Raw genomic sequence first — 12073 nt, 5'->3', positions numbered from 1 at the left:
CTGTTTTCTATCAGGGTTTTTCTCTTTGTTTAGTTGCCCCCTGCTCTGCTCCATTCTGCTTATGGACAGAAAAGTGATCTGTACAAGATTATCTTATTTGCAGGATTCCCCTGACATTTTACTGATCTGGAATCCTGTATGCGATCATGAGTTATATTTGGATTATCTATTTGAGGATACTGGACAAAACAGAACTCCCCTCAGCAAAATGAGTGGTCCTAGTTAATACTACCAGCTCCACCAAAAGGGATGGGAAGAAGGCAGGGCCATTGTCAGAGGTGGCCACCTATGGAAGGGTGCACAGTCTGAAGCCCTTTAAGGTGCACAGAAACGGCTCCTGCAAGCATTTGCGAGCTCTAGGGACACCGTATTTTTATAAAACACAATATCTTGCAGAGCTCCCCCAAAGGCAACATAACTCTGCGCTATCCCTAACACAAGGATGTGGCTTAATGCCACAACTTAGCCCTAAGTCTGCAGGAGAAGAGGCAGACAGGGTAAATGGCATATGCTGCAAATGTAGAAACAGTCTCTTAAATTCTCCCTTCCCTCATCACTGACTCCCAGGTAAGAGGTACTAAACTACTTGCTAATTTATTGCATTCAAAAATTCATCTGCCTGCTTCTTATCAAATATATGAAAAAAAATCGGGGCAGAAATCACATTCTCATTTGTAAATGTCCTCTTAAAAAACGTGTCTCATAGAATGGTAAAGCTACAGACATTTCACTTCCATTTAGCAAAAATACACTGGCAAAAACCTTTATCTCCTTCAACTCACTGATTTAACAGAATACAATACAACAGAGTGTCATTTAAAAGTACTTAGGCAGACAATTTATTTATGTTAATGTTGAGTTGTATGGTTACTTGAGGTGCATTTTTAACTCTCCTCTGCACGTTAGGTACTTTAGGTCCACCTTGAAATATTAATCTCTTGTAACCTATGTAAATAAGTATTCAGACACTGTAGCTTGTGCTTTTAACATGTCAGAAATATACATAAAACTCTAAATAATTGTCTTACGTTTTACCTGATTTTATTTAAGTAAAATTAGTGCAAAATTGACAATTTAGCACTTTTAAAAGATGCCAGATTTCCATGGCTGGAGGCGGAAGGCCTGTTTCTCCTCTCACTTATTCCTTTCGTTTCACTTTTATGAAGTTGACACTTGTCCACTGGAATCTGGACAGAGACCACCAACTCATTTTTATAGGCCACCCAAGAGTCTACTCACAGTCACATCTAAACAGATGTGCAAGACTCTGTATCCCAGCACTCCCCTGAGCCACCTAATCCCTGCCTCTATGCTTTAAAATGTATGGCTCCTTAAAATTAGGTAGGAAATTGTAAAGAGACTGAGATCTCGAATTACCTTTCCAATGCCAGGGTTGTCCTTGATTTTTGACACTGCTCTCAAAAGGCATGGCGGTGCTGGGGGAGAGCATAACTGCAGTATGCCACTAAAGTTGGTGGCATAGACAGAGAAGTCGTGAGAGCGTGGCAGGGGCGGATGGTACTTCTTTCTCTTCGAGGACAGGTTAAGCTTCTGTGCTGCTCTGTATAAAGTAATATCAAGAAAGGACAATGTTACTCTGAGCTCAATGCAATTTAGAGCAGTAAAACAGATGTTCATTGTCATCACTGCCTGTTTAACAAATCAAGTCATTTCATTCTAATCAGATTTCATAAGGACACACCATCAGGAGACTAATCGAAGGAAATATGGGCAGAAATATGGTTGGCAAGATATTCATTTAATTTCTCCCCCAACAGAGTTCCAATTATAGTCTTAACTTTTTTTCCCTAACAGCTTGGCAGATGAGTCCAAGACTGCTGAAATCTCACTGACATCATAAAAACCTAAAATCATCCCCCTGTCACTAGCAGGACCAGATGGCCTTTGCTGGTGATAACATTTATGAAAGTGATGTTTTGTGTGCTAACAAGTTACCCGATACAGAAAAATGACATTCCAATAGACTGCAAATCAGATGAGTGCAAGTCTCTCTACCATTGGCTGCATTGAAAACTATTAGATAAAAGAGAATCCCTTCAAGACAGATTTTCCCCCCCCCTTAATTCCATTCTTCCTCATTAAAAGGAAAATCCGTTAAAGAGACATGCTTTAACGTGCCAAACAATGATCCTGCTTTTGAAATGCAGAATTTCAAAACACAAAAGATGAAGAAGGAAAACATTTAAAACGTACAATTAAAATTGTAACTCTGTTCTTTGTGAGTAAGAATGGGATTAGAATCAAGGTTTCTGCTAATCCTTAATGATGGCACCAAGCAGGATATCAAGGAACCAAAATAAAACTTAGGCTCTGGAGCAAAACCCATATGTTCTAAAAATCAACCGGTGAACTTAACACGAGAGATACATTCATGTGCATGTTCCACATGCCTAGGGAGTGAAATCCTGGTTCCACTGAAGTCACTGGGAGTTTTGCCACTGACTTCAGTGGCACTAGGATTTTACCCATTCTGCTCACCAGTTTTCCAGTGTATCCACGGGCTGCAGATCTGAACACTTTTATACGAGTAAATCTCCCAACTTCACGGGCCAGATTTCCTGAATAAGGAGTGTGGGATCTGACCCAGAGACCATCAGTGGAGAGCACACAGAGACACATTCTGCAACAGTGCCAAGAGATGCTCAATTTAATGTCTGTACCCCTATTAAGATTAAAATAAGTAAAGATGCAATAAGTTATAGTTCTGACACCTTTGGGCCCAACCTTATAAATATGCCAACATTCCAGTTCTGAAGATGGATCATTCACTGGATTGGGCCCATTATACAAAAGCCTGTCACTCTAAATTCATTATTTCATGAGTATGAGGCTAGTATTAATCATTTTATTGTTAATAGTTGTGACAAAGTTCCTCCTCTGCCTTGGTGGGTCCTGCGCTTATTGGCGGATTTGCTCGCCTCAGAGGTTCATGGCAGCCCTCAGTTTGGCCACTTTCGTGGTTCAAATCTGCAGTTCACTCAGTTAGCCTCATCACTAGCCAGCATGGGGAAAGGAAGAAGAACAATCCCCGCAGTCTCTGCTGATCCACCTAATGGATCGGGGAACAGGCCAGAGACCTTCCCCTCTGGTGGAACCCACAGTCCAGGTCAACTCCTCCGGTATCAAGTAGGGAGTTGGGGGGATGGAGGGATGGGGGGAACCCGGGCCCGCCCTCTACTCTGGGTTCCAGCCCAGGGCCCTGTAGATTGCAGCTGTCTACAGTGGCTCCTGTAACAGCTGCGTGACAGCTACAACTCCCTGGGCTACTTCCCCATGGCCTCCTCCCAAACACCTTCTTTATTCTCACCACAGGACCTTCCTCCTGATGTCTGATAATGCTTGTACTTCTGAGTCCTCCAGTAGTACACCTTCTCACTCTCCGCTTCTTGCGCCTCTTGCTCCCAGCTCCTTGCACGCACACCACAAACTGAAGTGAGCTCCTTTTTAAACCCAGGTGCCCCGATTAGCCTGCCTGTCTTGATTCTAGCAGCTTCTTGATTGGCTGCAGGTGTTCTAATCAGCCTGTCTGCCTTAATTGTTTCCAGAAAGTTCCTGATTGTTCTGGAACCTTCCCTGTTACCTTACCCAGGGAAAAGGGACCTACTTAACGTGGAGCTAATATATCTGCCTTCTATCACTCTCCTGTAGCCATCTGGCCCAACCCTGTCACATAATTTACACTTGTATCATACCTTTCATCCAAGGATCTCAAAGTACTTTACAAACATTAGGTCTGGCAACACACCTATTAAGCAATAATTATTATACTTGTACAAATGGAGAAACTGAAGCAGAGAGAGGTTATGAGACAGATTGTGTCAAAGGGGGTGGCACATAACTGCCCTGTCCCAGGATTATCTCTGGAATATGGCACAAACTTGCACAAAGTTATATAGATAGTCAGTAGCAGAGCCAGGAATTGGCATGCAGATCTCCTAGCTCTAAACAATAGATTGTGTTCTCTGTACAGAGATCAGCACAATGACCAGTTGCATTTCTTCATAACATAAAAGCAGCAAACTCCAGGGAATCATAAATGCCAATGAACAATCTCTATACCCACTGGACTTTCTAAGCAGTGATAATGAACCCTTAAGTTTTCAGTAGCAGTGCAGCCTGAGTTAGTTGCACAAATCCCATCATGGGAGTTATGACGCTAAAATCCCAGTCAACTCTGAAAATGCATATCTAAATTCTGAAGCAGGATTTGAGACAAACCAATTGCTCAGGAGCACAATAGTTGCAACTGTAAATTTAAAACTTAAATGTGTCATAAATATACGGTTTTACTGTATAGCAAAGACACTCAATCTGTTGGGTACGTCCACTGTGGTACCACACTTGGCATTACTTTCGATAGCCAAGCAGCAATCAGCTCTTGTAGTTATTTAATCATATTGCTGATTGATATGAAAGATAATGTTTATTTCCTTGTTTTCACACTATGATCCACTGCAGAAATTATAAAAACAGCTCTCGAGAACGTCTTCAAAGTACAATCAAGATATACATGAAGTCCTGATGAAATAATTATTGTTTCCATAAAGTCTGCTGCAGCAATCCCCTTGAGAATCATATGTGAAAGAGAACGGGATATAAAGAATGGATTTACACATCCCATGTTTATTCAGGCACCCAGATCAAGTGCCAATAGATAACTTAAGGTGCACAAAAAAGGCCAAGTTAGAAAAAAACAGGTCAGCTGTACTGAGGTGTGATATCTCCCAAAAGAGCCAGCTTATAGAAGGCTGTCCATTTAAAAAGGCAAGTGAAAAACAACACCACTGGGCCTAACCTTTTAAGTTATCATATGGAGAAAGAACAAATTTCAGACTGTTCCCTTGTATAGTACACACACTGTGCATCTCCACCCTTTGTGTAATCTAAACAGGCACAGTGCCATACGTTAGATCAAGCAATTAAGTGTTTTAGTACTGATATATTCTCTTCCTAAGAATTTGGCGTATAATACTTATTTGGCCCAGGGACTGCATGTCCACATAGGGAGTCAGAAAACAAGAAAAGGAGAGGAAGTGGAATAGCTGTCCTAGAGAATAATCAGCATTATAACAAGGACCAGGGCACTTGCAGTACTAGATATTTTTATGAGGCTTACGTTTATAGAGCATCTTTTCTACCCAAAAAGCACCCTGAAGTGCTTGTGTACTATAAACAAAGTTTAGTGGGCTACACCTGCACACACATTTATGCCCAATGCTGAAATGCAGCCACTTATGGGATGGAACCACCACAGACATTCTGCAGCAGTCACATCAGTGTTTTCAGAAGATGAAAGGAATGGATCCAGCTGAAAAGGCATGAGGGATTTAGATAAGTGAAATGTAATTATCGGCGTTTGGAATTTGGATAAGAGAGTGAGCTTTTCCTTGTCCTTAGCTCTTGCAATGAGTGCCATCCGTCCATTAAAGAGCACAAGTGGTCAGAATCTTAGTAATTTATATCTCAGTCCAAAGCCAGCAGTGCAGTACACTTAATACCATACTTGGACTTCAACAACAAACCTGAGGGGAGCAGTGCCACATACTGAGTCCCCAACATCACTTCTTGCAGCACCAGCATTCTGCTTAGTGGTCCCCCATCCAAATCCCAACTAGTCCAAAACACAGCCCACAAATGGTATGGCTGTAGGCCTGGATAAATAGCAAAACCCCATCAGACTTCACCAACACTTCTTCTTGAGGAAAATTCATAACAGCGTATATATTCATAAGAAACTACTTTTGAAATGTTTAAAAATGCTGGATTTTCCATAACTTGTACCCAACTAACCAGTACAGAACATCTGGCTTAAAGTTTCAGCCAAACCCTAGCCCAGCATTCCTTTTTCCAGGTCTAATTTGTGCCCACAAAATTGCTACTGCAAAAGGGAAAATTTAGCTTTTGAAAATTCTGTCCTTTTGTAGCTTGGAAGGCAGCACAGTCGACTGGTTAAAGCAGAGGGGCAGGCATTAGGAGAGTTGAATTCTGTTCTCAGTTCTACCACCACATTGTTGGGTGACCTTTGGTGACCCCCTGAGCCTCTCTGAACCTCAATTTACCAACCTACAAAATGGGGCTAACAATACTTACCCTTCTTTATAAAGTACTTTGAGATCTATGGAGAAAATCGTTACGTAAAAGTTAAGTATTATGATCATCTATCTATGATGGTTTTCCAAGCATTGAGCAGCTTTACTACAAACACATACTCTCACGCTTCCCTCTCCCACCCCAGCCTTTTCCTTTTCCTTTTCCCCATCTAACTTATGTTGTTTATCTAATCCTCTATCAAAAATCCTTGCAATGGAACTAAGCCTTGGACTCCGCACGCTCATGCCTCTCTCCCTTTCCAATTAAAGCTACTGAGACACTGGTGTATATTATTTTTCCTTCTAGCTGTGAGATCTACTGGCTGCATTTTGCTTAACTCTTTTCATCTTTAATAGAAGTTGTCTTTTAAGACACTCTGGAGAGTTCTTTCCTCATAGCTATGTGTCATGGAAGAAAATAAAACTAATATATGGCACATGAAGGAGCACTCAAATATCAGTGACAAGGGACAGTCTCTAACCTACTCCTTCCTCCACACAATTTACAGAATATAAGGTTTTCCGCTGTGCATGGATGAGGCAACAAGGCAAAGGATGAGAAGATCAATTAGGTAATGTTTAGCACAAAGGGAGCAAGGCTGTAGAATAAACGCAGCTACAAACCCTACCCACTAAAGAAATACACATTTTTAAAAGTTAATGTGACATTTCAGACATTTAATTGTACAGTAAAGGCTCTATACCAGGAATCAGCAACCTTTGGCATGTGGCCCGTCAGGGAAATCCGCTGGCAGGCCAGGCCAGTTTGTTTAGCTGCAGCTTCTGCAGATCACAGATCCCACTGGCCGCGGTTCACCGTTCTAGGCCAATGGGGGCTGCGGGAAGCAGCAGACAGCACATCCCTCGGCCCGCGCCACTTCCCACAGCCCCCATTGGCCTGGAATGGCGAACCGCGGCCAATGGGAGCTGCGATCGACTGAACCCGCAGACGCTGCAGGAAAACAAATCATCCCAGCCGGCCCACAGATTTCCCTGACGGACCGCGTGCCAAAGGTTGCCGAACCCTGCTCTGTACTGATTCTTAAAGCTTAAGTTCACTAGACAAGCTATGGACATTATAGCTGTGAGAGTAAGTGCCGTAATTGCACTCCCTTGTAATGTATATCTATACCATAAAAAAAAAAAAAAGCTAGAATAGAGGCTTTATTAAAACTATGTGCATATGTAATGCCTTTCATCAGAAGATTCCAAAGCATTTTACAAACATTTCCTCACAGCAGTATTCTTAAACTTACCATTTTAAACATTATGTAGATGGGTTAATTGAGGTATAGACAGTTTAAGTGACATGCCCATGGAAACAGAGCAAACCGCTGGCAGTCAGGAATAGAACCCATGAGTCCTGATTCTAGCTCTTAAGCCACACTGCCAAAAATAAACTACAGAAGATACAATTCAGTACCAGTAATTACTTAGATTTTTAACAGAGCTTTAGCACTCTGTTTTCAAATCTATATTATTTATCCATATCTCTCAGAGATAATTTTTATTATTTGCATAGCAGTGGTTCCTGGAGGCTTCAATGTGGATCAAGGGTAGGGAGCAGCTGGAGCCATACAATTTCAGTCCATATACTAAACATCCTTCATTTTGAAGTGTTCACATGCAGTGTTTCAGTTTGGCACATTACAGATATTTATAGAGAAATTTTTAATCTGGATTCTGAAACCCCCTTAATCCCCCCCATAAAAAAAAAGGTTTTGGAGTTTTGGATCTGGGTTACTCTTTACCATTTCTACTCTCTATTCAAAAACCATACTCATTTGTTCTTCCCCAATTCCCATCTAACAATGCCAGAACAAATTTAGCAATTACTACTGTGTTGTTTAACAGCTATTCTTTTACCTGCTTTCCACTGCAAAGCAACTTGAAAGGAAGCACCAGGAAAAGTAACAGAGCCCGTCTTTGTATCTGCAGTTCCAGTTATTGTTTCCTTAATTACTCGTCAATACTGACAATAAATAGACGGATGTCCTTACAATACACCCTCTAGCAGTCTATCCTGAGCCTTCCGCAGCAAACAGATAAACTTTGTTGGCATTATTACTAATATTATTGCTATTCATATTTGATCTGTGCTTCTAAAATTGGAAATGTAGCACAGAAAACTTGCTAAAAAAAAAAATCCCAAACAACATTGGCCTGGTCTTCCTAGAATAACTTTAACAAAACTCGGAGAATGTCTACAAGTTAAATGAAAGATTTGCAATCCCAGACATCCATAAGAACATAAGAGTGGCCATACTGGGTCAGACCAATGGTCCATCTAGACCAGTATCCTGCCTTCTGACAGTGGCCAATGCCAGACGCTTCAGAGGAAATCAACAGAGCAAGGCAATCGTCAAGTGATCCACCCCCTGTCACCCAGTCCCAGCATCTGGCAGTCAGAGGCTTAGGGACACCCATAGTATGGGGTTGCAGCCCTGGCCATTTTGGCTAATAGCCATTGATGAATTTATCAAATTCCATTAATTTATCTAAATTCTTTTTCTGAACCCAATTATACTTTTGGCCTTCACAACATTCTCTGGCAATTAGTTCCAAAGATTGACTGTGAGTTATGTGAAAAGTACCTCCTTTTGTTTGTTTTAAACCCGCTGCCTATCAATTTCATTGGGTAACTCCTTGTTCTTGTCTTACGTGAAGGGGTTAAAAAACACTTCCTTATTCACTTTCTTCTCACCCTTTATGATTGTATAGACCTCTCTCATATCCCCCTTTATTGGCTCTTTTCTAAGATGAACGGTCTCAGTCTTTTTTTAATCTCTCCTCATATAAAAGCCGTTCCATACTCTAATCATTTTTGTTGCCCTTCTGTGTACCTCTTCTAGTTTTAAAATATCTTTTTTGAGAAGGGGTGACCAGAATTGCATGCAGTATTCAAGGTATGGGCGTACTATGTGTAGAGATTATTTATGAAAGATTGATTTGGAGACGCTCCCTCATAAGGGACTGTGTTCTGAGTTTGGGAATTTGGAGATGTGCCCTGGAGGCGAGGGTTGGGAACACCACATGGCTGTGTGTAGCAGTTCACCAGAGATGCTCTCCAGTTTGTTTTATTAACATTTTATTCCTTTCTCATTCACTGGTTTGTTATTTAATGAACCCTAAGATCGTTACATGGCATCAGAAGTGCTGAATGAGAAGGAAACTGCAGTCATTTTGAAGTTAATTCCTGTGTTTGCAACTGAAAGCAGAGACAAAGGGAGGTACCAGAGAAGCACATGGAGCAGCAGGCACAGAGATTTTTGCATGTATTGGGGAGCACAATAGTAGCTTGACTAGTTTACGAAGGGGGAAAAGCCAAAAGTGGATGTGTTGCAACCTCCTTCCAGTCTGCAACTGTCAAGCAACATTGCAGAGAACTGGAAAAAATTCAGAGATTTGAATTGTATTTAGCAGTCATGAGGCAGAGGAGAAAAATGATAAAGTGAAAACATCAATCTTTTTGCATGTTGTTAGGGAGGAAGCATTGGATATTTACAGCTTTCAGTTTGAAGAAGGTGAAAGCATGAAGTAAAATGCTGACTAAATTTGAGACTGCCAAAAAGAAATGAAACCTTTGAGACATACATTTTTTACATGCATGCAAAAAACTTATGACACCACAGAGCAGTGTGTCACAGAATTAAGGAAACTCTGTAAAACCTGTGATTTTGATGAGCTGGCAGAGTCTCTGGTCAGAGATAGAATCATTTGTGGCATTAAAGACAACATGTTAAGAGAGAGACTGCTCAGTGAAGAAGACTTAACTTTAGAAAAAGCTCCTCAAATATGCAGGGCAGCAGCAACTGTGAAAGCACAAGCCAAAGAGCTGAATTCACCAGAAGGGGTTATCAGTGTACTAACTACAAAAGAATATAGCCAGAATAGGTCCAACCAAAGAGTAGAACCACTCGCTATGAAAACCACTGCTGGGGGAAGACTGGGTACAGACAGTCATGTGGAAGGTATGGATCATAGCCTGGCCCCAAACAGTGTGTTGGCTTTGGGAAACTGTCATAAATGTGGGAAAAATAATCATTATGCAAAAGGCTGCAGATGCCAAATGCAGAAAAATCAAGTATATTCAGTAAAGACAATCTGGTTGAGGAGTTTTTCATAGACTTACTGGGCTCTAGCAAGCCTGACGAGAGGAACTGGATATGCCTGTAACAGTGAATGGAACAATCATTCTACTGAAATTGGACACAGGAGCTCAGGTTAATATTCTGTCTGAACAAGATTATGAGAGACTGAAAATAACACCAAAAATGGGACCAAAAGAAATAGAAGTAACTGGTTATTCTGGAACAAATATGCCAATGAAGGGAAGGTGTGTCGTTAGCATCAACCATAAAGACACCATGTATAGGCTCCCTTTCATTGTAGTGCCAAGGGGTGACACCAAATTTAGGCCTGGACGCATGTGAGATACTCAATCTGGTAAAATGCGTGCTCTCACTACAAGATCACACTGAACTTTGCTATGAGGCACTCTTTTCAGGAATATCATTATCTGTTTCAAGATTTGGGTTGCTTGCAAGGTGAACATACAATCTGGCAGGTGCCTTCAGTTATCTATCCATTTAGAAAGGTGCCATTTGCACTCCATGATAAATTCAAGGCTGAGCTTGCAAGCATGGAAGCAATGCAAGTAATACAAAAAATTGAGGAGCCAACTGAATGGGTGAGCTCCCTCGTCACTGTGGAGAAAGGTAATGGCCAGCTGCTACACATACGCTTAGATCCCCAAGACTTCAACAGGGCTATAAAAAGGGAACATTTCAAACTACCAAGCAGAGAAGAGATTATGGCTCAATTTTCAAATGCTCAGTATTTCAATACATTGGATGCGTCCCCACACTTTTGGCACTTTTGACAATTAACTGAAGAAAGTTCAAAACTATGCACATTTGTAAGATACAGCTCCTCTCACTTCCCCTTCGGCATAGCTTCAGCACCAGAAATGTACCACAAAACCAGACAGACGATTTATGGATATATTAATGACATCATCGTCTGGGGCTCAACGAAAGAGGAGCATGATCGTAGAATTTGGAAAGTCCTGGATGCAACTAGAGCTGCAAACCTCAAACTAAATAGGGAGAAGTGTGTTTTAGGGGTTACAGCACTGACTTTTGTTGCGGATACTATTTCCAGCAAAGATGTAAAAACTGATAAGATGAAGATTTCAGCCATTGAAATGATGCCACATCCCCAGTCAAAGAAAGTTGTCCAACGGTTCCTGGGAATGGTTAATTACCTCAGGAAATTCATACCTAATCTATCCACAAAGCAGCAGCTTTGAGAAAACTCCTAGGGAATAAAAATGAATGGTATTGGGGTGCAGAAGAGGAAGAATCATGCACACTGCACAGTACTAACAGTAAGTCAGTGATAGTCGGCATGAAGGGAATCTTCTCCAGACAGGGAATTCCAGATAAAGTCTTTAGTGATAATGGGCCACAATTTTCCAGTGCAGATTTTAGGCAATTTGCCATAGATTGGGATTTTCATCACAAAACATCAAGTCCAAATTACCCCCAATCAAACGGGCTTGTGGAAAGGTCTACAGATAGTAAAGAATCTTATGCAAAAAACTTTTGACAGTGGGGATGGTTTGTATAAAGCTTTATTAATTTACGGAAGTACACCTCTGGAGAATGGCTTTTCCCCACCTCAGCTGTTAATGGGAAGAAGGATCAGATCTAATTTACCAATTACTGAGAACTTGCTGAAATCTCATCACAATGAAGCCATACAGAAGATGAAAAGAAAATCAGAAGTGGAAGCAGAAATATTATTTTGACAAAAGGGCGTGTGAGCTCCCATCTCTGAACGCAGGTGACAGAGTGGGCCTGAGGACTCACACCTCTAATACTTGGGGCCAAAGAGTACCATTAAAGAACAGCTGCATCCAAGGTCTTATATAGACCGGGGGGGCTGGGAAGAGGGGGCAC

At 41.3% G+C, this 12073-nt stretch overlaps 1 protein-coding gene across 1 annotated transcript in view; it reads right to left on the bottom strand.

Annotated features, from left to right (window-relative positions):
- KIF26A (kinesin family member 26A) overlaps positions 1-12073 on the bottom strand; it is a 132408-nt gene that overhangs the window by 33088 nt on the left and 87247 nt on the right. Inside the window, exon 5 of the mRNA XM_073349797.1 lies at positions 1378-1561. Within this exon, the coding sequence (XP_073205898.1) occupies positions 1378-1561 (184 nt within the window). The remainder of the gene's footprint in view (positions 1-1377; positions 1562-12073) is intronic.

The sequence above is a fragment of the Lepidochelys kempii genome, chromosome 6 (assembly GCF_965140265.1).
Source record: "Lepidochelys kempii isolate rLepKem1 chromosome 6, rLepKem1.hap2, whole genome shotgun sequence".
NCBI lineage: Eukaryota > Metazoa > Chordata > Testudines > Cheloniidae > Lepidochelys > Lepidochelys kempii.
The sequence above is the reverse complement of the archived record's forward strand: the minus strand, read 5'-3'. Positions and strand labels throughout refer to the sequence as shown.